Source organism: Lygodium microphyllum, chromosome 3 (genome assembly GCF_053477565.2).
Source record: "Lygodium microphyllum isolate KBCC chromosome 3, Lygodium_microphyllum_v1.1.10, whole genome shotgun sequence".
Lineage (NCBI taxonomy): Eukaryota > Viridiplantae > Streptophyta > Polypodiopsida > Schizaeales > Lygodiaceae > Lygodium > Lygodium microphyllum.
Genome location: NC_141137.1, coordinates 99,840,852 through 99,868,570, shown reverse-complemented (window position 1 = coordinate 99,868,570; position 27,719 = coordinate 99,840,852). Strand labels below are relative to the sequence as shown.

Genomic DNA, 27,719 nt, shown 5'->3' with positions numbered 1-27,719 from the left:
CCACGACCATGTAGTTGCATACTGTGCCGAATGGAAAGTAAACCCTGTAGAAGAAGGGTGTAGCCAAGACCATAGATCTTGCTTAAGTACTGCAAGAACAAAGGCATTCCACACCCGACTTTCCGGAGCATCCATCACCGAATGCCTTGAAGTAGACTGTGAAGAATCAACACACATATTAAAATCCCCCATCAAAAAACCCCTTCTGCCAAGTGACAAGGAGCTCTGCAAAGTCTTCCAAAGATCCCGTCGGGATAAAGAGTCATTTGGAGCATAGAGTCCCAACAACCATAAAATCTCTCTTTCAAATAAAACTTCAATTACCACAAAGCAGCCCTGTACATCATTTTTAATAAGCACAAGCTGATATTTCTCATGGACAATCATAAGCACACCAGAATAATGCATAGCATGTGTCCCTGCATAAAACAAGCGAAACCCATGGCAATCCGCAACTTTTCCTGCTTCACCGCGACTCTTGTGCTCAACCGCACACAAGACATCCCACTGATTCTCATGCAATACAGTCCACATGGCATGTTGCTTATGGTGAGAACAAATGCCTCGCATATTCCACATGGCTATCTTTATATGTCTTCAAAAAGAAAATCAGGAACGAGGCACCGCTTGCCTCGATTTAACCTTTTCTGCTAGAATGTCAAGGACACCTTCATCCAGAAAATCAGCTAACACTGCAAAAGAGTTCTGACGACCAGCTTTAGAGGTAGACGGAATATCCACTGTCTTGGGGATGAAACAGGGATAACGACGATTCCAGGGTGTAATCACATTACCTCTAGTATCAAACGCCAACTTAGCGGGTGGGCCCTTTGGACCGTCTGTATATACTTTCCTCGTAGACTGATAACGGGGAGCAGAAGGAACCATAGTACGCGCAGCATGCTGTGAAGAGAACATTTCTTTCCTGCGTATATATGTGCGTATGGAATCTTGTGAAACATTAGGCCTAGTATCCGCAGGCCAGCATCAAACTTTTTACCTTTTTTGGGACGTGCCTCTAGCCAGTCATTGCTATGGGAATCCAAACCCAAAACCTGTTGTTTACCTTTATCCAAAACATTAGGTCGCTGGGTTGCCTCCTGTGACGGAGCATCAAGCACCATATCTTCCATAGGCAACACAACATGCGCATCATCTGAAGACGGTTGCTTCTCTAGGCATTCGGCCATAAAATGCCCCAATTTTCCACACGAAAAGCAGTGTTATGCAAAGTTGCCCCATTTCAAGCGAAAGTGCAAAGGATGCATGCCAGAGCAATTAAGATGTAGCCACGCAGGCCTTTTCCTAGCAGTGTCCCATAACATACACAAACGGTTTCGATTCATTGCCCTTAGGCTCGAGGGGACCAGCACCGTTCCCACAATGGCCATGGCATCCTTTAACAATGGCCAATAGACAGGCGGGCAATTTTCCACTTCAACCCACACCGGGCATTCACATTGAAGCAGGCGCTGAAAGTCTGCCATAGGGCGCCATGGCACAACGTGGACCAAACGGCGATCAAAGAACAATGGCAGTTTGGACAGGAGCTCAACCCAATGCTTCTCAGATTTCAGCAGCACCTCATAGAAGCCTTGGGACCCAACAAAGATCTCTTCAACACATTCCCCTTATAGGGAATGGTGCAGCCACTGGCGAATATGGGAAAGCACTGGGATCCTGCTAGTGAAAAAGAGTATAACTGCACGGTCATAAAACACCGAAAAAGAGCACAAGACATTTTCCGGGTCCACCGTGGCTTCCAGAGCCTCTTCAGTTCTCGAGTCAGAAAAAGCTTCATGATTATGCTGTACATAATCGCCAAGCAGAGTATTGTCAAACTCCAGCAAATGCTCCTAGTCAATCTCCTACGAATCCGCAGAATCAGAGACAACCTGAGCATAAGAACATTCCTGATGAACCATTGTCTCTTCGGAAGTATGCTTGGAGCATTTGCCCGCAGGCTGAAAGTCAGAACCAGGAGGCATCTCCTCTGTGCAAGGAACCATATCCTCCGGTTCCTCTGTATCAAAATCCAGACCAAGGGCTGCCACCGTTTGGTCGATAAAAGCCATATCCAGACCAACCATGCTTCTCTCCTCTCTCTCTGTCTCTCACTCTCTCGCTCTCTCACTCTCGCTCACTCTCTCTCTCGCTTGTCTCTCGCTGTACAGGGGCAAGTCAGTTCTGTACTCTGTGTCGAGTCTCCGTCGTGTGCTCCCTGATTATGTGTCTCTCCCCCTCGCACGTCAACACAAGATGCTCTTTGCAAGCACCCACTCGCAGCAGACAGAGTATAGAGGGCAGACGGGGCAACAGCGAGAGCGTACTGGTTAGCAGGATAGCTGGTGCAGCCTGTCGAGGTGACCTGGTGTGCAGCACGTGACCAGGGGCAACGCGATTGCCTGACAGACGCAGTCAGGCCCAGAGCCAACCATTGACAGGGTGCAACGAACAAACGATGAGGCGGACAGGGTGTAGCAAACAGGCGACGGTGCACGTCTAGGCGTCAGCGGAGAGGGGGGCACAGGTCCAGGAGTCAACGGGGAGGTGGTACAGCAAACAGGCGACGGCAAGGTCCGACGGCAGGGTTCGACGACAGGGTGCGACAGCGACGCAGAGGCAAGAATTCCGTCCCTAGGTCACGGGAGCACCAAGTCCGTCCTCTCTCTCTCTCTCTCTCTCTCTCTCTCTCTCTCTCTATATATATATATATATATATATATATATATATATATGAAGAAGTTTCAATCAATGTATAGAAGTATTTACATCAAGCCTTCTGGCTAGCCAAGCATGATCAAAGACTGTAGCAAACACTCATGAAGCCAGAAGGCTAAACACCGTGCTATAAGAAAAGAAGGGGATCATGAAGTGAGCACAACAAGGATGGAGCAAACAATATCCATGCATGAAGCACCCACACCTCTCTCTCTTTTTTTCTCCATAAAGGTATTTTTGTTTATTACAAAAAAAGTACAAGATTACATGGTTACAAGATATAGGATGGCTCTAGTCCATTGTGCGTAAAATTTGAGACATCACAGTCTAGGTACAAAGGAAGCAAAGTGACTTAAGGGGGGCAGAAGAAACAACAGTGTGCCAAGCAAGCAAATCCTGTCTAGGAAGAATATGTATTAACTCAATCAAGTTGAGCTGCCAATGAAGAAGTCCTTTCAAGCAGACTATACGACCTTACATGCCCAATGAAGCATCAAAGATCAATGCATTCCTCATGGTCCATATATGCCAATAATCCCAAAAGCATAAGGAAAGAGCACTTTCATATCAGCCTGCATAGGGTCCACAAACTTGGGATGTCGAAAGCAGTCCTTTGGAAGCATCGATGGTCCAACCACTCAGAACCAAATGGTCAATAGTAGTGACCAAACCTTCTATGCCACCGGGCAAGTAACGAACTGATGGCAGGGGGTTTTAACTAACGCCTCACAAAAGAAGCAACAACCATTGGAAATCCTTCGTTTGGAGTGCGTAGAGGCAAGAGGAAGTGCACCAATCAACATTCACCAAATAAAGACCTTGGATCGGAAAGGCGTTTTCTTAAGCCAGCATGTCATTACCACAGATTTCCACCATGCTTGGCCTTTTTTTGGAGACCCCAAATGGTATTGCCTTTCTAGACAAGCCAATCCTTATCATGAATAAGCAAATGACATATTTGATTGGCTAAAGAACGATCCAAAAGCAACCAACCATTAATCATCCAGCCCTACCAAAGGGGCACCTTGGTCCAAAGAGGGAAGAGGCTACATGGCCCTTAAAGAGATGGAGATGGCATTTCACAAATTGTAGTAGCCTCGGGGAACATGAAAGTAGCGTCAAGCTGATTTAAAGGACATAACAGCCCCACTGACAGGTAGAAGAGCATCAATAATACTAAGAGTCAAGAGCATCATCCTATTCAACATTGGCCTTTGTTCCTCTTTGCTTTGCCATGAGAGAAGCTGCAAAACCGCCAACACTTCCCCTCTCAAGGAGTTTGCCACCTCCTAATCCGGAAGTGGGTGCCAAGAAGATTTAACAAGGACCGATCTCACGGAGTGGACCAAATGATTCAACAGCCACACACCTCTCTCTCTCTCTTTTTTTTTTCGTAAACTCTCTCTCTCTCTCTCTCTCTCTCTCTCTCTCTCTCTCTCTCTTTGTGGTCACATTTGAGGGAACAAGTCACATCAACACACAGACAAGTCATAGGACTGAAGCAGGTCACAATACAAGTCCCACGCTGGTCTACATGTGTCTCTCATGCTGATCTGCAGCAGCATGTAGCATTGCTTTGTAGGTGACACCTAATGTTGGTCTACAAGTAGTCACATCCTCCCCCCCCCCCCCCCTCTCTCTCTCTCTCTCATATCCACATACTGCAACATGCACCTGTGTGCATGCGCATGCAAACATACACCCTTTATTATCCTCAATAAAAGCTGTTTCTTTCAGCATCTAGATTCCACATAAAGGTCACAAATGTTTACATAATGATACTTCAATGTGCCTTAGTGTCTATCATTTGGACACCCTTGAAATAATGACACACTTAAGTATATTACAATTTTGTAAATGAAAAAGAAGCTATAAAGCTAAATTTCTATGTGATATTTCAATTGAGGAGCTATTGAAACTATATTCTAAAAGGTGATATAATCTGACCTTTTTGTCCTCTCAAAAATATAATAGTTTATTTTTTGTTACAAACGAGTGGAACAAGGATCCTTTGAGGATTTTATAATACTTCAATTGCACACAAATAGATGTGAATGAATGACAAAAAGAACCTTGGGATCTTTCTTATCGTAGCATGTTGTCTCAAAGGCAAGTTGTCATCCGGATGAGCCATAAGCAAATTCTTCACCTACACACGTGGCACACTACAAAAACTCATATGATAGTTTCAACATGATCAAATCAAATTATTTTGACATGTTTGATGTTTCCAAAAATTTCAGAAGAAGAATACAACAGAGACTGGAGGGCATCATTATGGAGATATGCACATCGTGCAGCGAATCAAGTATTTTTAATGGCCTCATGAAAAGAAAGGCAACCAAAAACGGGCATGTTTTTATGGCTTTACCAAATTCGATAATTGATGGACTCAAAAGTAACCTTGCAGTTCTAACACATGTTTTAAATGTTTTTACTGTAGCACCCACAGTTGTAAATGCGATCCATCATGAAAATCCCATCACACGTGTTTAGAAGAATTGTGAATGCATTAGGTTTGGTATGTATGGACCAGGATTTCCTATGAATGCAATAGGGTTTAATGTGTAATAAGGTTTTCTATGCATACTACACACTAATACAAAACCCTAAATTGTTTAATAATATAGAGTATATTGTGATGTACGTAAAATCATGTACTATGATGCAATCTAAGGTGTGTCATACAAAGAGTTTTCCATGTGGGACACATGACGATAATGCACTTGTACCTCACATGAAGATGAGACTGTGGTAGCATATCTTAGTGAAATGAAATGATGTGATTCGACATGTCTCACATAACAACTCACTAGAACCAGTATATCTACTATAAGTCTACTAATGTGTGAGCTGTGATAGAATGTGTTCTTGAATTCTTGCTATGCCAGCCATGTGACAAAAAGAAAAATCAGTTTCTATGTCTGAAGAACTATCAAGAGAAGAAGAGGGTTTTTCCCTATCAATGCTCACTGGTTATTTTCTTCCTCTAGCCATTCTCTCATCCTTATTGCTGCACCAACATGATTTCGCCTTTGTAATCATGTGTGCAACCCTCAGGCATCTTGCCAAATGCGGACAGTTTTGTGAAGGTTTCCAAGTAGCTATGCTTTTGGACAGATCAACTTGTGTACTCTCTGCTTGTATTAAAGTTATCAAAATGCACGGGCACATTGGAGCACTATACAATAGTTCTCCTTTGATTTATCATCATCAACAGCCACTATTTATTCAAGGATCTTGTCGTTTGCATCCTACATCACTATGCTATTGATTTGGGGCTGAGGATCAAAGAACAAAAGACATAAATGTTAAGTGCAATGCCAAGCTTGGAGCATGTATGTTTTTGTCCTCTTGCTTTTAAGTCATAAGAGTTAGTTATGACTACTTTGGTATCTATGCAAGCATTCTAGGTGAACCTGAAAATGTTCAGCTGAATTGAGTACAACAACCAACCCCCACCACCACCCCCTCCCCCCGCCAGGAGCCCTTACAAAAGAAAAACAAAACACACGTTGACTAACTGTTGTTGCCTGCCATCTATCCAGCCATGCCATTTCCTTCCTAATCGCTGCCACCAATAACTGCTCTAGGACCAAACTGACACTAGGTACCACCTCGTACCTATCAAGTACAACTTGTTACAACTTTTGCCTTTGGCACCAATTGATATCTTGGGGTCCTTGGCTCGATATTGTGAAATAACTTGCTTGCACATCACATGTGCACCTCACATTTGTACATTTGATTATTAACTTAATAAAATTCTAAGCCAAGCATCAAAATTTCACGTCCTCGTGACACAAGACCCTAGAATCTATGTTTGATCAGTTGAAGAAATGCTATGATAAGGGTAACAATGCATCTGGCCAACTATCATTTGACAACAATAGAGGTATGAATGATCACAAGTATGGATTGCACTTACTTGCATGCTAGCCTCCCAAACAATCATGCAAAGTGGTAATCAATTGATGTTTAAAAATTCTCAACCTTTGCGCTAATGACCCACATGGAGAAAGTGATAATAGGATGGGAAATTACCCCTAGTGCATAAGAGCACCTGCATGTCATTTGGTGTAGCAATAACAGCAGTCCTTTTTTGGGAAGATTAGCAACTCTCATATTTTGATACTGGCCACATCCAAGAAGTTATAAATGGGCATGCCAAGCAGCTTTTTTGTTTATATAGTGTCTGGATAATAAAATAAAATATAGAAAAGGAAAGGCAAAATTCTAATGATTTATCAATCACTCCAATACTTGCATAGTTAGAAAGAGACTTGGATATGGCTATGAACACCTAAAGGAGAGGTGCAGGTACTACCCTAAGATTTCCTAGGTGCATGGTAAGCTTATTTTCTTGTCAATCCTCATTCTGTTTGTGCCTACAACAGTCTTTTCAAACAGCATCCCTTCTAGCCCTAGTCAGCATGTACACTTTTCTCTTCTGTTTGCAGAAAGCTCAACAGTTTTCTTTCATGGCTCCATTGCCAGCACTCTTCTTGTCACTTCTGCCAATGAGAAAGACCTAGAGAGAGAAAGACAGAGAAAGAAAGAAACAGGACCATGCATATGGAAGAAAGGGCAACAAATTGATATGGGGAAAGAAGCAGTTAGAAGAGGCCGAGCACAACATCTCAGCTTCTGGTCAGGGAGTATGTCTATTATTTTGCTGCAGAATGTATGTCTGGTTCAACTACACTCTTCAGTATCACATGAATTGCTGATTTCTGTTGTGTTTTTTGCAGAAATTATTCTCCAAGTACCAAATTTCACAGTTATCATATACCTAATTCACTCTAAGAAGCAAAAGGAAACTTCATCAGAAAACAGAAATTACCAATATGAGTCCTATAATATTTGCTGGACTGCCTGAATAAACTGGGACACGACTGTGGCCTTTGGACATTATCAGATGCATTGTTTTTCTGTAACAAAGGTGCATGTCTTAGATGGAAAATGTGACAAATTTTTTCAGAAAATTCTGCACGTAGATCAACTTTATTCAGGTCCATACATACACGTCAAGGTTCTCGTTTACATCAACAGAGAATGTGGCTGTGATTGGTGTCATGGCATCCTTTGCAGTCTTTTGAGTCAACTCCAAAGCACCAGCTATTATTGTAGTCTCGTCATGTGTCAATTCACCACCTTTTCCAGCCTACAGCACAAGGGTACGTGATCAATCAGAAAACTTTATACCATTCATTTTGGTAGTATATTATTAAACTGAAATCATAGACAAACAAAATGAGACAAAACTCAATCTTCCTCTTACTACAATACAACTGTGATGAGGCCCTTTTGGAACAAAACAAGAACTAAATGTACTTATTCATGCATAATGGACTAGCTCACACATGTACTGTTAGGTGTTTACTCCCAACTATGGAATGGATGAGCTTCATTATTTTTGGATGTTGGATTGTAAACAACCCCCCCCCCCCCCCAAAAAAAAAAAAAACTATTGGGATTGGGTTCAATAAATATTATTATACTAAAATAGGAACCAAAGTTCAATGTTTAGTGCAATAGATCGCAAACTCGGGTATCACATTGTGATGAGATGAACGGCTAATTATACTGCCCAAGAGAAACACAAATCATACAATAAATCTATACTAGAATCCAAACATGCATATCATATTGCCATGAGGCAAGTGGCTAAATATATTATGAAACACAAACACAAATCATACAATAGACCCTACAACATTGGAGTAAAAGGAAGGAAATCAAATGTCTGCAGTTGTTTCCTTTTCTGTTTTTGTTTCTTTAAAAAAGGAGGGGGTATCCAAGAAAGAAAAGAAACATAGGGGCTTTTTTTTTTTTGGGGGGGGTGGGGGGGCGTGTTTAACATTGGAGTTGACTATTGTAAAACTTATCATGTTCCTCCAATTGTTCAAGTATGAAGCCTCTCTTATCCACAAGCACTTTTTACTTTCTAGTTGGAGAAGGGTTTTTTACCCATGTAAACACCGTATTATAGTACTTAAGGGATTGTACCTTCATTCATCAATTTCACATAGTGGATGTGACATTTGCAGCAATCCCTATTTCTCTCTAAGGTTGTGGTATTATAGTACTTAAGGGACTGTACATTCAATCATCATTTTCACATGGTGGATGTGAAATTTGCAGCAATCCCTATCGCTCTCTTGCTATTCATGGTTCACTGTGAGAGTGCTTGTGTGCATGCAATGCACCCAATTGTTATGGTGCGAACAAATCCCTTATCCACAGGCACTTTTTACTTTCTAGTTGGAGAAGGGTTTCTTTCCCAATGTAAACACCTTGTAAGGGTGTGGTATTATAGTACTTAAGGGATTGTACTTTTATTGATCATTTTCGCATAGTGGATGTGACACTTGCAGCAATCTCTCTCGCTCTCTTACTATACCATCAATTCGTCAACTATCACTGCCGTCACCATTGAGCTATAGCCCAACTCTCTCTTCTCTACTGGAGCTTGTAATTGCCACCGGCCCACCAGTTATTAACAACTCCTTAGCTGAGCTCTCCACCTTAGCCACCTTCACCAACTGCTACCTCAAGCCTACCAATATTGTGTCAGCACCTACTAGGTTTGCCACTACCTACACAGTGATGTGAGCTGCTCCACAATGCCGCTTGCAGCACCATTGAATTGCTTCCATCTATGCCGACTACACCAATAACTTTTTGCCTTGTCAATAGTGCCAACTATGCAAGACCTTCTAGCTCTGCCAATCGTGTAGTACCTCCACAGCGTTGTTGCCACTGCCGCATTTATCTCTCACACTTATCGCTAGAATGCTAGCTTCACCTATTCATTGGCATCTCCACCATGCATGGCCAATCTACCCACTTATCTACTAGCACAATTACTTGATGCATATACTACTTAGCTTTCACAAACTATGCAAGGCCCTCTAGTTCCTCCATTAAACACCACCTATCCCTTTGCCTTAGCCACCTACCATGTACAAGTTCTATACGAACATTGGCCTTCATGTAGCCCATGGAAAGTTTCCACACTGGCAAAGCTCAAGATTTGGGGCTTCTCACATTTCAATGAAATCTTTCACTCAAATTTAGGGAATTTTTCTCTACACCTAGAATTAGACATTGATTTCGCCTTGAAATTTTGGGCTTTTTAGTTTCAATCTTGAATTTCTCAAAATCTGTCAACCAAAATTTGGGGGTTCTGGAAAATTTTTCACAACTCACTACCTTGAGGCTGGAGTTGATACCATCAAAATTGCCATTAGACCTACCGTTCGAAATATTCTCTCTCTAGCTGACTTTCTTTCTCATTCTCTGGCATTCCCTCGACAATTCTCTGCATATCCCAACCTTTGGTGAAGAGCAGCAATGATTTTTGCTGCTGAAACCCTAATTTATAGCAGCAATCAGGGTTTCTCAACCACCTCGAGATCTGTGCTTCATAATTAAAAACACCATAATCAAAGTAGCAACTGCAAATTGAGAATTTATAGCTGATTTGAGGGGTGAGCCCATTCTCATTTGTTTGGCCACATGCAAAGAGTCCAAGGATCAAATTGTGTTGAAATCAGAAAAAAGGCCTATGACAGAGTTGATTGGGAGTAGAAACCACATGAGAGTTTCACTTGGGCCCCTCGTGGCACTTCTGCGAGATACTTGGGCTGCCATGCAAGCATCGATATTTCTTCAGAATAGTACCCAGCACCCTTATTACTTAGCACAAGACAAAAGCTACTATATTGGAGCACAAGACTATCACTAGCAGACAAGGTGGTAGTTACGAATCAAGTTCTAGTAGCCACCATGTGGTACATTACTTCTTGTTGGACCTTTTCTAGGTCACGCATTGGCCAAGTGAAGCAACTCATCAAGAATTTCATTTGGTCAAGTGGGGATGGTAGTCCTGTGAGGGCAAATGTAGCTTTGAATGTTATCACCCACCCTATATCCAAGGGTGGTTTGGGGGTTATTGATATCAAGAATCGTGTGGTGGGGGGACTTGCTTGAGTTGCTGTGCCAAACACACACTGTATACACACGAGGAAGCTCACTCAAGAGCACAAGAAGAGAGATGGAGGCCAAAACGTTTTCTTGTTGATTTCTTCTTCTTCTTCCACACACTATACAATGTACACAAAGTATAGATAAGATACAACATAAAGGAAAGTGGTCTTCTTAGTCAAACAATGCGTAACCGACTACACTAATCGACTGGCGCTATATCTTTGCCAGCTGTAGGTAGATGTAACAAACTAAATATAATAAGTAATAAGTCAATGGCCATATGAGTATCATAATGACCACCAATGTGCTACGTGTAGATGTGCGGACCCATCTAGCTAGGCGGTCCATCATCAATGTCCGCACGTGTTGAGCTTGCCATCTCAACAATTGATCCAAATAGTCTTAAGTAGAGCTATGATGGTAAAGCTCATTGTAAGAGGCCTTCCCCTAAGTGAGGAGCCATGAAGGAAGCCACTATTATGGAGATTAGAGACCATTGTTCCCACTCATGAAGGGCTGTAGCAGCCGAGCACACACAAGCTATTTCAGCACATCCAAGATGTAGGCTTGGGAACAGTTTTGAGGTCAGATTTGCTACGTCTATTATATGGGCATGGAGATTAATATCTACAGGACTTCATTAGATTGATCTTTTGAGTCTTGAAGAGATGTTGAGGCTGAAACCGGTCTATGACTCACATAAAGAGGTAGTCCCTTTAATTAATACCTGGTCTTTTCACATACACACACAAACAGAGACCTCACTCCCTCGCTCAATTCCAAATTGGCCCCAAAAGTCCAGCACCCCTTTTGGTATTTCTTTATCAATTAAAAGATGAAAAGTTACCAAAAAAAAAATTGTTCCAAAGTACAAAGCCTGTGAACAATTGGCTTCCATCTTTTCTGAGTAAATTTCAGCTGTATAAGGACAGTACAGCATATCCAAAACAACATCCCAAGTAGGAAAACACTTTCTGTGATCATAACTCAATAATTCAAGTGTAGAATTGCAATCTGCAAAACTCTGTATTTACTGTTTTTCACCTGTTTTTTGAATTGTTCTCAGCCTTATTCCATTCCAGATCTATTCCATACCAGTTGGACTACAAACCGTTTGACCCTGGCATCATTCTAGTAGTAAAACAGTCCCACAAATAGCACTAAATCAGAGCTAAAAACCCTATTCTTGTGTGGCATGGTCATCACTTTCTTTAGTTCCTACATTGGAGAAGCAATCAGCTGCTCCTGAACCTAGATAGTGAGGCTCTTACCTCAGCAAAAGAGCAAAGAAAACACAGAATTATACATTCGATTGAATCAGCCCATCATGCAGAGCATTTCCTCTGAGAATAGAGAGAGAGAGAGTTGACCAGAGGGAGCAAGCTCTACCTTCGTACACGAGTCAGAGACGAATAAGTACTCTCCATAGCTGATGTACTTGCAGCAATCTGCCCTTTAAATTTTTTATTTTTTATTTTTTTTTAAAGCCTCAAATCTACCCCTCCTGCATTCAACGTTGCTGCTCTCTCTCTTTTGGGAATTTGTGCCCAAATTGTGACACATGGCATACACATAACAATTTTCCCGTTTAAACCTTCTCCTCTAAAATTCTCCATGATCGGTGCAAAATTTGGCCCCGGCACAAACCGGAGAATTAATCCTCGTGCAAAAACGAAGATAATGACACAAATAGATTCTGGGGTCCAAAAATAGTAACTCGCTAAATTTTAGGGATGGTGAGCCCTGCATTCCTCAAGTTGTTTTAAGGAACTTTTATCATTGCAACCACATCAAAAAACATAATGTGGCTCAATTACGGTGACTTTTATTTCATGGAGATAGATTATGCATGGATAAGGCTCTTTACTAAAGGAGAGATCTTTCTTGCAATGGTAGCCAGTAGTGGAGACAGGGTGTTTACTTTTTCAATAGAGATGGACGACAGACTTAGGCAAGAGGATCTGGATCAATTAGAGTTCATAGGATACTCTCGACAAAGGATTAGAGTTGTGGCTCGTTGTGATAGGACTTGGTACTTAGACCCGGACCCTCAGACTTGTATGGAAGATGGATGGAGACATTAGGCATATAGGAGGAGGCCGCTACAAAGGCTTCAATGGAATCTTGGGGAGTGAATATAGAGAGATCCATTTGAGACGCCTCAAGATGTTCCCTTCTTTTCAATGGAATCTTGGGGAGTGAATATAGAGAGATCCATTTGAGACGCCTCAAGATGTTCCCTTCTTTGGCTATAACACTAGGTGAAAATACACATGAGGACCAGAGTGGTGAGGATTGTAGCTACTATCCAAGGTATACTACAACCTTTCCTAGCAGACTTCTAGAGGAGATTGGAGGTGTCACGAGGACATGAAAATTTGATGCTTTGCTTATGTTTAATTGACATTTGATTAAAGGATTAATCAAATGTGCAATTAAAAGATGCACATGTGAGATGCAAGCTACTTTTTTACAGTTGAAGGCCCAAGGACCCTGTGAAAAAGATGGGTGTCAAAGGCAAAACTTGTAACAAGTTACGCTTGTTAGATTCTAGGTGAATTTTGGTGTCAGTTTGTCCCTAGGACCATTATTGGCCATTCAGTGTCAGTGGTGACACTAGGGCCTAGGCATTAATTAATGGATTAATGCATGCCCAAGGGTCAATTAATGCATGGGACCACTTTGGGTTGCAAATGGCCAAGCCAATTAATTTTTGGATGGGCAAGGTCAATTTTCTGGGCATGGATTAAGGGCTGAATTAATTTTCAGAATTAATTAATTCTGAAAATTAATTAAATGGCTGGAAATTGCTGAAAATGGATTAAGAAACCTGCCACTTGGCAAAACTTTCCCGTGCAAGTGGAGGAAAGACTAAATAGGACTGAAGGGAGAGGGAAATCTCGTTTTTTCATTTGGGAGCTGTTGGGAAGAGGTGTTGGACTATTACTGCCAGCTTTTGGGGCCATTTCCCAGCCATTGGAGACCATTTTGGTAATGGAGATTGCATATTCTTGACCTTGGGAAGCTGGCAATTGTTGCTGATGCACTTTCTCCTAAAGATCATAGTCTCTGATGCTCCTATTGTTGTTGGTGCATCCGTTTGGGGTTGGTATAGCAGGGCAGCAGCTGATTTTGATCAGTTCTTCATGACAAATCTCAGAATTTTCTCTCTCTACAGCATTCTCTCATCTTCTTCAGCCTATGCTCAGCCATTCTCAGCCATTTGGAGGAGATTTCAGCCATTTTTGGTGGGCTGATCTTTAATTTCTGCAATAAACCCTAATTTACAGCAGAAAATAGGGTTTGGCAACCACCTTGGGATCCGTGCCAGAGAATGAAGGCTCAAGGGACTGAAATCAGCAGCTGATAATTGAAGATTATCAAGGGATTTCAGGAGCTAGCCCATCCCAAATTGATTTGGGGCAGCATTTGGCCAGCCAAGGGTCAAATTGGAGAAGAAGTCTTGGGTGAATCAAGGGACAAATGACCCAAAAGGCTTGCTGGTCATTTATGACAGCAAGAGCAATTGGTTACCAGGAGGAGATTGAAGAATCTCAAGTTGTACTCCTTCCAATAGAATGAAAGCTAAAGAAATTCCACAAGGGGCGCCAGTTTTGGGGCCAACAGGGAGTCTGCTGTCCAAGAATGTTATGGTAAAGTGTGTATTTCATTTTATGTGCATTTATTTATTGTTGTAATTAACTCTTAAATCAGGTTATCACCACCCATTTCAAGAAGGAAGGCTGGTTTCAGGAGGACAGCTTTAGACCAAGAAAATTTTCATTCTTTCTTTGGTTACTAGCACACAAAAGTTTAGCAATTGGTACATGGCTTGGCTATAGTAGAGACCCTATTCCTTGCACTAGATGTGGGGAGCATAAGGAGACTCAGAGGCATTTCTTATGGAATTGCCCACGTGCTCAAGAGATCGGGAGGAGAGCCCTTACGATGGTGTTTCGTGGCACTACAAATTCTATGATTGCTACACGGGGGACAGTTTCATGGGTCACTGAAATAGGCCTATACTGTGGGGGTATGAGGATGTACAAGGTTATCAGGCTTATCTCAACTTGGGGCAGCTTTTGACCAAGATTTTCATAGACAATACACGGGTGCAGAGAGTATGCCTGTGTATGTCTCCACCTCGAAGATCCCACACTCCGTGAACCCCGAGGACAGTCTCCACGATCAGCAACTTGAAAACCTGAGATCGGAACTGAGGAAGTGTGTGAGACCGGGGGTAATAAATAGTCAACAAAAAAACACAAGAAATAATGCAGGTCGGCTGCATTAAATGAAGCTGATTGCACAGCTACTGCCCGACCTGATTGACCTGTAAAGCTGTCTGACCTGTCCTGCTGTGCCACATGGCACCTGCACTCCCTACCGGCTGTTGTACAGACTGTCTGCCGCCACATGGCCTGCTGCCTGGTACGACTGCAGAAAACTGCTCACAACTGGAACTGCCTATCCAGGGAATGCCAAGCTCTAGCAGGACAGTTGCATGGGTCACTGAGACAGAGGCCTATATTGTGGGGATATGAGGATGTACAAGGTTGTCAAGCTTATCTCATCTCAGGGCAGCTTGTGACCAAGATTTCTCAAAGACAATATGGACTCACGAGCATTGTCACAGATGAGAGTTCATAGCTAGCATTATTGCTTGGTATATATGGACAGCCAGATGTAGCCACGCTTTTGATTTTTACACATATCTATTGCAGAAACTCTCTCCAAGATCTGGACAAAGATAGTGCATACCCTTCATGGGAGATGGGAGAGAATACAAGGCAGCTCAAAGCTTATGACAAAGAGGAGAGTTTCTTTTCTCAAGACATGGGATTCTCGCACCTTTTTCCTCTTCTAGACCCACATGCTTTGGCATTATAGACCTCCCATGAAACCAGCCTTCCTTCTCGGATAATGTGTTAAATAACATGATTTAACACTAATTACAGCAAGCATAAAATTGACATAAACTGAAAATGCAAATATTGCTACTTTAATCTTGGATATTGGACACCCTTTCGGCCCCAAAATTGACACCCCTTGCAGTATTTCTTTATCTTATATTGCAAATGGAAGGAATACAATTGAGATCCTCTTATCTCCTCCGCTAATCAAAGTGCCTCTTACTGTCAAAACTAACCAGCAAGCCTCCAAACCAATTTGCCCCTTGGTTTGCTCAAGGATTGGCCTTCATCCTACTCTGTGGAAGACAAATTCAGCCCCAAAATCTGATATTGGCTAGCTGACCTCTTGAATTTCTTTGAAATTCCTCGATTTTAGTTGCTAGAATTAAAGTCCTAGGCTCTCAATTCTAAGCACGCATCCAAAGACGAATGTCAAAACCCTAATTTTTGGTGTAAATTAGGGTTAACAACAAAGATTGACTGAAATCTCTTTCTTTAATGGCTCAAATTGCTGAAAAATGTTGAGATTACTTGAGAGATGGCTAGAAGATGAGAGAGAGTGCTGTAGAGAGAAATTTCGGAGTTTCATTGCAAGAAATACTAAAAAACTGATACTGTCCTACTTGAATAGCCATGAAAACTGTCTCCTACAAGTTATGATTACCATAAAAACTGTTGCCCCCTCCTATATGTTGTCACCTACACCAAAAGGACCTTGGGCTATTGTCACCTACTCCTAGGGGGCTCTAAATTGCTATCACTTGCTGTAGGACCCCCTCCTATATGTTATCACCTACACCAAAAGGACCTTGGGCTATTGTCACCTACTCCTAGGGGGCTCTAAATTGCTGTCACTTGCTGTAGGACTAGTCTATGGTGGCTGTAAATCACATTAGCAACATCTCCTAACTCTCTAACAACCTCCTTCTCTCACACAATGGTTGGAATAGACTTCCATCAGCACCCTAAAAACGTTTTTCCCACTTGCATGGGCAAGTTTTGCCAAGCGGCAACCTTTTAATTCCATTTTTCAGCATTATATAGCTTATTAAATTAATTTTTAGAATATTATTTTTAAAAATTTATTTAATAATTATTCTAGTGCTCAAAAAATTAACTTCATTAGCCAATAAATAAACTGGCTAGGTCAATTTGTCTTCCAAATATCCCTAAGCAATTATTGACCCTTAAACCAGTATTAATTAATTAATTAATACCTAGTCTCTAATGTCACCACTAACATAGTGGTCAATTTGTCTTGCGAATATCCCTAAGCAATTATTGACCCTTAAACCAATATTAATTAATTAATTAATACCTAGTCTCTAATGTCACCACTAACATTAGTGGCCAATAAATTGACCTAAACCAAAATCCGACAATGGGTACCACCTAGTACCTATCAAGCGTAACTTATTACAAATTTTGCCTTTAACACCCACTACATCCTCAGGGTCCTTGGTCTATTACCATGAAATAACTGCCATGTACATCACACATACTAAACAACCTTACATATTTTATTAATAACTTAATCAAATGTTATTAGCAAGATTAAAGCATCTTAAAATTTTACGTCCCCGTGATAGACCTTCCCCTTGAAATCCTTGCAATCGTCCTCGATTGCACTATATTGTGCCAAAATAAAAGCATATTGCAATGGAATTTCCAATAAAGCATCATAGTCATAACATTAGCCACTGTTGTCCAACCATGCCACATGCCCCTAACCTAATGAAAATTTCCAGGTAGTATAAACATCAAATAATAGTGAGAATTAGTCCAAAATTGTTGCTAGAATCCCATTGGATATATTCATAACTCATGTTTCTCAATTGTTCTGACTTCGGAACCACAGTAAAGCATATTTTCAGTATAAACTATGGTTGAAACTCTCAATGGCATTTACAAGCATGCTACTATCCATGGAACCAGTTGTAAACCATTGAAAACTGAGCATAATCTGATCATAAACTGATCACTTACTAATCTGAGAACTGATCACAAACTGTTGCAAATGTGACCCTAAATTGATCACAAACCAATTGCAAAAACTGATTAGTATAACTAATGCAAAAGTGATCCCAAAAGTGACCATAAATAGTTTCCAAACTGATCAAAAATTAAGCTAAAACTGATCAACATTTTTTCTCAAAACTGAGGCAAAATCTCATGCCAAACTGATCATAAACTAATGCAAAAGTATAGTATCAATGCTCGGGTGAAACTCTTACTCATCTGCGTACATCTCATAGTGACTAGTACATTGAGTAGTGACCTCATGGTAGCAGACATACTGTCAACACAGTACCTTGGATGCATGCTGAATACATCCGAGATCCACTACATACGAGAGTTGTCCACAACTAGGGGAGTGGAAGTGCTATCTCCCCCTTGAGCATCAAGCAATGCTCTTGACCCTTGCTCTACTGAACCTGAACCAAAGTTAACTCTAACCAAAAGGCATCTCAATAAAGTTGCAACAACTGAGGATGGTCTGCCAAGTCATCCTCTTTCATCTACTTTGCATCTATTGGTGAAACAATGTTGAAGCTTCACCAAGAAGCATATAGAAACTTTACCTCTAACTTTACTTGCCTCAAACCTCCACTAGGTTGTAGGCCTTTCTTCTCCTTAAGCATTGCGATACTTTATACTTTCACATTGTTGCAATTCCATCTTAACTAATATGCAACATTGCATCCAGTTGACTAACCCCTCATATGTACCTAACATTTAGGAGCACCAAATACATAAGGAAACATTCTTGTTTGCATACTTTCAACCATTGCAATGTGACTGTACATGGGAGTTTGCATGCTACCAACCATACCAAGATACATTTTTCCATACATTACATGCATTACTAGCAGCATTTTTCCTCGTGACTAACACTATACGGAGCATTTGCATGACCAACATAATACCATAAGTCCCAAACATAGTGGGCTGCATATATGCATTGCCAAACTTGCCACTTTGTGCCCCAACATCATGTCAACATTGTTATACCCAACATCATTATACGTGGGGTTATGCATATTACCAGTCATACCCAGATACATTGGGCCTTACACACCATGCATTGGTTGCTGCATACCATAAGGAGGCACTAGTGCCATATATCCCCGTATGTGGTCCCTGACCCACCATAGCATGAAAACTAGTGCCACCACTAAAGTACCCTGGCTGCCCCATCATTGCATGCATATCCTACTGTCCAAAAAGCATTGGATTAGCACTTCCAAATTGGCCTTGCATATGCATCGATTCCCCCAATAGCATCATTTGCTTATGCTTACTATGTACATTTAGAACATCATGCTGCTATATTGGCTCTTCCTTTGGTGTATCTTGCTATCCCGAAGCTCTCGAAGACTATTTCCTCTTCTTGCCTTTGCTGCCCTCCTTTACCGGGTTCAAAAAGCACATGAACTAAGGATCATTTGCCAACTACACAAACATTTCAGCTCTTATTCTCAGCTCATCTTTACACTGGTCATCAAATTTCTCTTCCTCTTGCTGGTCATCGGCTTCAAGAGACCTAAAAGAACCCACATTTTGATCTAAGCCAACATTATCAACTTGTTGTCCATGCTGTGTGCCTTGTCTAAGACTAGGCATTGCATTTTCCCCAACACTTTGTGAATTTTCAAATTGAGAGGCATCATCCCTGCTTAATTCCATCTCACTACCTGAAGACATTCTTGTTGTAGTGCTTAGTTGAATACAATTTCAGCACTAGAGCAAAGCTTCTGACCTTCAATCAGGTACCTCGGGGCCACCAAATCAAGTGATTGAGTGGTTTCCTGGCAATGGATCCATGAAACCAACCTTCCTTCTCAAATAGGGTGTTAAATATTACCAAAACCCCTCCCACGTCACTATGAATCACTCGCCCAACTAGATGCTTTGGGTGAAAGCAATTGTTGGACTCAAGGTTTTATTGATCATCTCCATCAAAACTATGCACATTTATAGGAAGGTGGTTTGTACAAGCTAACGAATTTGTAGCGGGGACATCCTCAAAGTTGCGCACTCTATGACATGCCTAATCTAACCACTTGTGTATTTGGTTTAGAGGGGTTACCAAATATTGGAGTATATGTGAGATAGTGTAGGCCAAAAGAACCTAAAGTTGGGTACATGAGTAAGACAACCTAGACACAAAATCAAGAATCACAACCAAAACACTATAAAGAGGGGCATCTACATATAAGAAGATTACCATGGCTAGCCAATATAGTGGGCTATCCTTTGGTTCCCTCATGGCTTAAGGCTGACCAAGGAGTTGGCACCTCTTGTCAGAGCTTCATCCACTAGCAGCATGCACAAGCATCGCCATTACTTTGATGAAAATATTGTGTGCTTGTGGATACTCAAGGGGCTATGGTTATTGAGCCTCAAAGTATCATTCATATATGTTTGCATTACCACAAAACTTGGTTGGGTTGACAAGAAACACCCACTAATCCTATTCATGCTCCGCATCATTATATTATGGAGACGGTGTAGGAGCATGTAAATCTGAAACTCGCACATTTTATGGATATTGATATCATTGAGGCACAGGTGGAGGAAGTTTTGTCCCATCTTAAGCATAGGAAAACACCTAGATGGGATCGATTGCCAAATGAACTATTCTAACCTTATGTTGATAAGCTTAAGGACCCACACACTCAACCTTATCAGCAAGTTTGGAGAATAGGCCAAATGCCATCTTTCCCTTCCCTCAAGCTTTGCAACAATGGAGACCCATTTTTGTTATGGGATCATTGTCTAAAATCTTCTCCAACATCATTGCTAACAAACTTTAGAAAGTTTTTCTAGAGTTGATTCACCCATGGCCATATGGTTTCATCGAGGGACGAAATATTATGCATTATATTTTGAATGTTCAATTTGGGATGGATTATATCAAAGCTTCTTGTTAGGAGGTTGTTATGATTCATCTGGCTATTGAAACAGCTGGTCATGTTGATTGGTCCTTTCTTCGACAATTAATGTCTTTCGTTTGAATGGCTTCTCTTATTGATACAATCAACTCTAATGGAGTGTCACAAATAGTGCTTGATGGGGGTGGGGGGGGGAGGCGGGGGGAGGGGGGAGGGGGGAGGGGGGGGTTGGTTAATTGAAGAGGTTGCTCTCACTCAATCCCTTCGTTAGGGATGTCCCCTTAGTTCTTTGTTGTTTGCATTGGTGACTCATCTTATGCTCTCTCTACTAGATAAGTTGGCAACTAATGGTGAAATCATTGGTTTGGCTCTTCCCAATGGGGCTAAGCTTTTCAAACAATCTCTTGCAGTAGCTGATTCATTTATGCTTCTTAAGACTGAGAAGTGTAATCTAGATAGAGAAATAGCTATATGTAGACTATTTGGTCTAGCCTCGAGCCTCAACATCAATACACAATGGTTCATTCTCATCAATTGTACAAAAAGAGACTTGGATGCTTTGGGTTGGCAAGGTGGGATCATTTCTCAACAAGAGATTATTGGACACTTGGAGTATCCCATTAGGGTAGATGTGGTCCCTTGTGCATTGTTTGATTGGATGTCTTCATGCATTCATGATAGCTTTATGTATTGGAAATCTTAGGGCTTTCCTCTACATGTGCGACTCATAGTTGCACAAATGCTGATGATAAGTATGATCTCCCATTTCTTGCCTCTACTTGGACACAAAAGTCATTGCAAGAATTGGTGCATCCCATCAATTGTATCCCATGGAAAATGCAAAGAAATCATTTGGATCAAGTATGGATATCTTGACAACATGTTACTATGCCAAAGCATTTTTGTGGTATTGCCTTGTTGGATGTCAAGATTCATATGATAGATTTGCAAATGGCCCTATTAGAGTCCTTACATGAGCAACATCATCCTTCTCTGTTCAAGGATTGTTATTATGGCAAGTTAGTTCCATGTTTTTAGCTGGTGTGATCCTCACAGAGGTTATTGCTCCATGGATGGATATCATCCATACCACCCTGGTTGTGCCTACTTCATGATCCTCTTCTTCTATTCTTGTAGCCCTTCCTTTTTAGTAACCTTTTGGCTTCATGTGTTGTTTTCTATGTGTCTTCAAATTTACTTGGTTAGCCAAACGATCCTTTGTAGATATATCAATTCATTAATTCAAACTTCTTCATGATAAAAAAAGAAAAGAAACTGCCACATGTACTAGCAAACTTACAACTAAATATAATTTGATGGCTCTACGTCAAGCTTTGGTAATGCAACCCAAAGTGATAATGCACAATGATAATGTTTGCAAAAGAATATAAGTCTTACAATTCAAATCTCACAACATCTTAGCATTTCAGAAGAGGAGACATACAGCCTGCATAACTGTGTTGATGACCCACCTCATTTCCATGCAAGTTGACAAGAGTTTTCAGTTCGGCTCGTCGAAAAAGAGCAACATGACCTTTCCCAAGTAATAAGTCAAGTAGCTGCAAAAAAGAGAGGGTATTAAACACATAAGAAACTATAACAACAGTTCAATGCAGATCTAGAGATAAAAAGAAAACGCAAGATAGAAAACAAAACAAGTAATGTACTTGGCTAAAACAGCAACCATAATATAGTATGATAACATTTCAAGTTTCAGGAGCTTGAAAGCATAGAAAATTGTCCTACCACCTATGGTTCTCAACTAATTTTCAAATTTGAAGTGTTTCATAGCAATGGCCAATATCAAGCTAACTTTTGTTTCTTTCAGTCAATCAAGCAAGCCATTGTCAAACCTCACACACATGGACAAATTTCAATCTCACCAAAATACAAGCTGGTAGTAGCTGAGCCAGATGACTACATCTCAAAACAACTTGCTCCTTGATCTTTCAAAATGCTTCACAGATAAATTCCTTTGTTGCTTTGAGTCAAGTGAGTGAGAAAGAGAGTATTAGCTTGCAATCCTGCTGTTGGTGACCACCAGCTAGCATTGTTGGCTGGCCATATTTGCCACCCTTCTTGCACCATGCCACCTCCTTGTCAGCCCGCCTACCCCTGCTAACTTGCTGGCTGCCCTTGCCACTCTTTACTTGCCCCTCCTCTCATCACCCAGCTGCTCTACCCTTCCTGCTAGCCCTCAACTGTCCCCAATCGCTCTGCCCCTTTCTGTTCCAACTCCACCCTTCCCTGCGAGCCCCCACCTGCCCCTCCCCCTCCTACTCTAATTGTGCCCAACTGTGTTAGTGCCAAGTGGATATCGGTAGTTCATGAGTAAGTCTGCATGTTTCTTCCTGATATGATGTGGTCAATTGTATTTTTGGTGCTAATTTATGGCTGCCTAGTCACTTTTTGGCTGGCTGACTTTTTCTATCTCGTGCGTTTTTTGTTGGCCAACTTGTTCATTATCTTGGCCTCTTTATAAGCCACCGCTCCCTTCTCCTCAGTCATTGTGCATATACCATACTTGTAGGTTCTACTGGAGAGAGGAAGCTGGCACCAATGCCTACATAGCCTGTGACTCACTATTGCTCTATATTGTCTCTTGTTTGGGTTGATGGATTCCATTTTCCAAGCATTCTCTTTTTAATTTCTTTTACAATATTCTTCTTTCTTCATAGTGTTTCTCCTCTCTCATGTTTGTGTATCTATTAAAGCATATTCTCACACTTCCATCGCTGCACTTATTTTGACATGGTATCAAACGTGTTGAGATATCGAGCTCCACTCGTGATATGCCAGGGTGACCATTGTGCATTTATATCACCGACTTGTCAGTTGCAGATGCGGTTGGTACACCGCCCATGAATAGTAGCTAGATGACAGCTATCCTTATCTACTCTAGTTCGTGGCTCAGTTAGTATGCCACCTTAGTTAGTTGAGTTTGGTTTGAGACCCATATATAGGGTTCTTCTATTTCTTTGTATGAGAGTTCTTTTTGGCTTACACAACTAAGAAGAGGAAAACTGTTTTCAGCCTCCACCTTTGTGTGTATTCCCCATTGTGCAAGCTTGAAAGCTACAAGTGAGACTCCTTCCTTCTCTCCCATAATCTTGACATGGTATCAGAGCCTTGTTCGTGGTAAGGAGCTCAAGAAAGCAAGCCAAGTTCGCGGTGTTCTGGTAAGAGAATCAGTGTTGCTTCCATTTTTCTATTTTGGAAGCAAGTCTCTGCAGGTAGCACAGCTGGAAAGTGCAAGAGTGCATTTTCTCAGATTGAGACGCCGTTCGCGGTGTAGCAAGAGGGCAGTATATGCTGCGGGAGGAGGCTTTAGCCCTAAGTTGCTCTATTTTTTTTATTTGAGGCCATTTCGGGGCCTGTTTTGGAGACGGAAGTTTTTTGCACGCACTCAGAAAAATACCCTATTTTGTGCTGTGTGACCACTGTTCTACAAATCGGTGAAAAGTTACTATAGAATTGCATCGTATGCTTGTACGCAGAGACATTGGGAGTTATAGAATCATCCTTGTTGCCTATTGATGCAAAATCGTCACTAGGAAGTGACTGTATAATGGCGTCTGATTCTCTTTCACAGATTGTCACTAAAAAGCTTGACAAGAACAACTTCCAAGCATGGAAGTTCAAAATGACGAATTTCCTTATGGGAAAAGGATATTGGGAATTCGTTGCAAGAAATGAAGAAGAACCAGTTCTTCCTGATATTCCCAATCAATAGCAAATGCAGGCATTTAAAGCATGGCATGAGAGAGCCAGGAAAGTTATGTACTGGCTGTCTATCAGCATTTCAGACTCTATGATTATGCATATTCAAGATGCAAGTACGCCAAAGGAGGTATGGGATACTTTGTCAAAAATGTATAGCATAAATACACAAGCCAGGAAAATGCAGCTCAAGCAAGAGTTGCACAATGTGCAAAGAGAAAATATAAGCATCAATGACTACCACATGAAGGTGAAGAAGATTGCAGATGCACTTGCTTCCATTGGGTCACCAGTGGAAGATGATGATTTAGTTTCTATGACCTTGAATGGTCTAGGAAAGGATTATGCACAGTTTCGGACATCCATTTCAGTTCGTGAAGATTTCCTGATTTTGAGGAGTTGATTGCTCTTCTAATTTCTGAGGAGCAGAGAAATGGTGGTGCATCTTCTTCAGGAGGAACTTCAAAAGAAGCTGTCTTCTACTCAAATGCTGGAAGAGGTAGAGGCAGAGGTAGAGGAGGCCGATCTGGAGACCGTGGTAGAAATTAGAATATGCAGCAGACTCGAGAAAACCAATCCTATGGAGAAGGATGTGGTAACTCTAGAGGCAGGGGGAGCCAAAGAGGTCGTGGTGGATGGCAAAAAGGGCAAAATGTAAACAGCAATGTTGAATGCTACTACTGTGGTAAAATGGGTCATATGGCTAAAGACTGCTATAAAAAGCAAAATGACATCATGAATGAAAAATTACAAGGGAATTATGCATCTTCTAGTAGACAGGGTAGGGTGATGACAGAAATGAGCATTTGTTTATGGTGCAGCACATGAACAATTCTGTGACAAGTGTAGAAGAAAGCAACGATATATGGTATGTTGACTCAGGTGCATCAAACCACATGACAGGTCATGCAGAATGGATGGAGGATGCAAGAAAAATGGAAAAACCAGGATTTGTGGAGACTGGTGATGATACTGCACATCCTATTGTGCAGATTGGAAAAATTCCTTTGTCTATGCAAGATGGGAAAAAGAAATACCTGTCAGATGTATTTCATATCCCGAATATCACCAAGAATCTGGTTTCTATTAGTCAAATGGTTGAGCAGGGCTTGCAGGTCAGATTTAATCCTCATGGATGCTTTGTTGAGGATATGAAAAATAAAGGTCGCTTGATAGCAAAAGGAAAAAAGAAGGGCACAATGTTTACATTGGATGCAGATATGCCTGAATTGAGTGCAGCAATGTTTGCACATGGGACCGGTGTAGTTGCAGATATTGATATCTGGCATAAACGCATTGGTCATGTTAATGTACAGCAACTTAAATCAATGCAGGCCCAAAATATTGTTGCACGATTGCCTAAATTCAAGGTTGCAGAAATGCATAAGGTATGTGAAGCCTGTCAGTTTGGAAAACAGGCAAGAAAACCATTTCCTAGACATGTTCAAGAAAGTAAGAAGCCATTGGAATTAATCCACTCTGATGTGTGGACTACTAAAGCTGCATCTCTTGGAGGCTGTCATTATTTTGTCACTTTTATTGATGACTATAGTAAAAAAGTTTGGGTATATTTTATGAAAAAGGAAAGTAAACTTTTTGGACATTTCAAAACTCTTAAAGCTATGGTTGAAAAAGAAACAGGCCTGCAAATAAAATGCCTAAGGTCAGATGGAGGGGGAGAGTAACTCTCAAATGATTTTGCAAGGTTCTTGCAGGAGTATGGCATAAAGCAGCAATATTCATGCAGTCATACCCCACAACAAAATGGAATTGCAGAAAGGAAAAACAGGCATATTGGAGAGGTATCTCGTGCCATGCTCAATGAAAAAGACCTGCCAGATTTTTATTGGACTGAGGCAGTTGCTACAGCAGTCTACATAATGAACAGGACTCCCACTGCAGCAATACATGGGATGACTCCAGAGGAGAGGTATACTGGTAGGAAACCGAATATTTCTCATTTGAAATTTTTTTGTTGCATTGCCTATGTTCATGTACCAGATGAGTTGAGATCCAAGTTGGATCCAAAAGCTGAGAAGTGCATCTTTATTGGTTACTTATAACCCTTCTACTCGTAAGTTTACAGTGAGCAGAGATGTTTTTGATGAGATGAGTAGCTGGTATAAACCAATAAATATGATTGATGATGTAGATGCACAAAATGGTAATGCTGCACAGAATTCACAATGACAGTCACAAAATATTAGTGAACCTGGAGCGTCCTCTAGCAGTGGTTCACATTCTTCGCCATGGACAGGCAAATTGAGATCAGGAAAATTTTCTCAAAGCAATGCAGATAGTGGTATTCAGATATCACGAAAAGGAAAAGAGAAGGTAGATCAGCCCATGTTTGATGTGAATGCAGGTCACTCTTATGTGGATGGTGAATCCAGTGGCTCAGAACAAAGCATTGATGATGAGTTGGGTATTCCTTCTATTGTTACACCTAGAGTAAGGAAGACCAGGGATGTTATGAGAGCACCTGGAAGTGAACCTACTTTGCCCAGGTCTACCAGAGCTAGATATCCTGTGGATAGGCTGAAATATGATGGATTTACAGCCATTCACTATGCCTATATGGTCAAAGTGATACAAAAACCAGAACCCACTTCTTTTGAGCAAGCCATGGGAAAAGAAAAATGGGAGAAAACCATGGATGAAGAAATGGATACCTTGGAAGCAAATGCTACATGGGAGTTGGTACCTTTGCCTAAAGGTAAGAATGCAATTGGCTGTAAGTGGATTTATAAGGTGAAGCACAATACAGATGGTTCGGCAAGATTAGTAGTCAAGGGATATGCACAAATATATGGCATTGATTATGAAGAAACATTCAGTCCGGTTGCAAGGATGGCAACCGTAAGAGCAGTCATTGCTATGGCTGCATCAAAGAAATGGTCTTTACATCAGATAGATGTAAAGAATGCCTTCTTGCATGGTGATTTGCAAGAAGATGTCTATATGGAGCAGCCACCAGGTTATGTGCATGCTGTTCATCCTGAGTTTGTTTGCAGGTTGAAGAAAGCCTTGTATGGCTTAAAGCAAGCACCTAGAGCATGGTCTGACAAGATAGGACAGTATCTTGTCACTATTGGCTTTCAGATTTCCAAGGCAGATTTCTCACTTTATGTGAGAAAAGCTGAGAAATGTATTATGCTGCTTATCATTTATATTGATGATTTGATTATCACAGGTGACAATGATGAAGATATCCTTCATGTGAAAATGCTATTGAAGTAGAAGTTTGAGATGGACTTAGGAGAGCTACATTATTTCTTGGGCATTGAGGTGATTAGATCACCAAGTGGGATATGACTCTTGCAGAGGCAGTATGGATTGGACATGCTGTCCAAATATGGGATGACAGGCTGTAAGCCCATTTCAGTTCCTTTGGAGCAGAATGTGAAGTTGAGCACAGATGCAGGTAAGCTTCTCGAAGACCCTACTATGTACAGACGCATAGTAGGAAGTTTGATTT

General features: G+C 41.2%; 1 protein-coding gene across 5 annotated transcripts in view; it reads right to left on the bottom strand.

Annotated features, from left to right (window-relative positions):
- The window catches only part of LOC148038668 (DUF21 domain-containing protein At2g14520-like), a 60,189-nt gene that overhangs the window by 22,181 nt on the left and 10,289 nt on the right, over positions 1-27,719 (bottom strand). For 4 of the 5 annotated variants that reach the window (XR_015690132.1, XM_087674226.1, XM_087674227.1 and 1 more), the window contains exons 5-9: positions 21,994-22,080; positions 7,746-7,885; positions 7,565-7,652; positions 6,766-6,855; positions 4,794-4,870 (exon numbers count right to left, since the gene is read on the bottom strand). Coding sequence is in view for 4 of the 5 variants with exons in the window: in XM_087674226.1 (XP_087530352.1) it covers positions 4,794-4,870; positions 6,766-6,855; positions 7,565-7,652; positions 7,746-7,885; positions 21,994-22,080 (482 nt within the window). In the remaining variant the exon portion in view is untranslated. The remainder of the gene's footprint in view (positions 1-4,793; positions 4,871-6,765; positions 6,856-7,564; positions 7,653-7,745; positions 7,886-21,993; positions 22,081-27,719) is intronic. The other variant, XM_087674217.1, reaches the window with a different exon arrangement.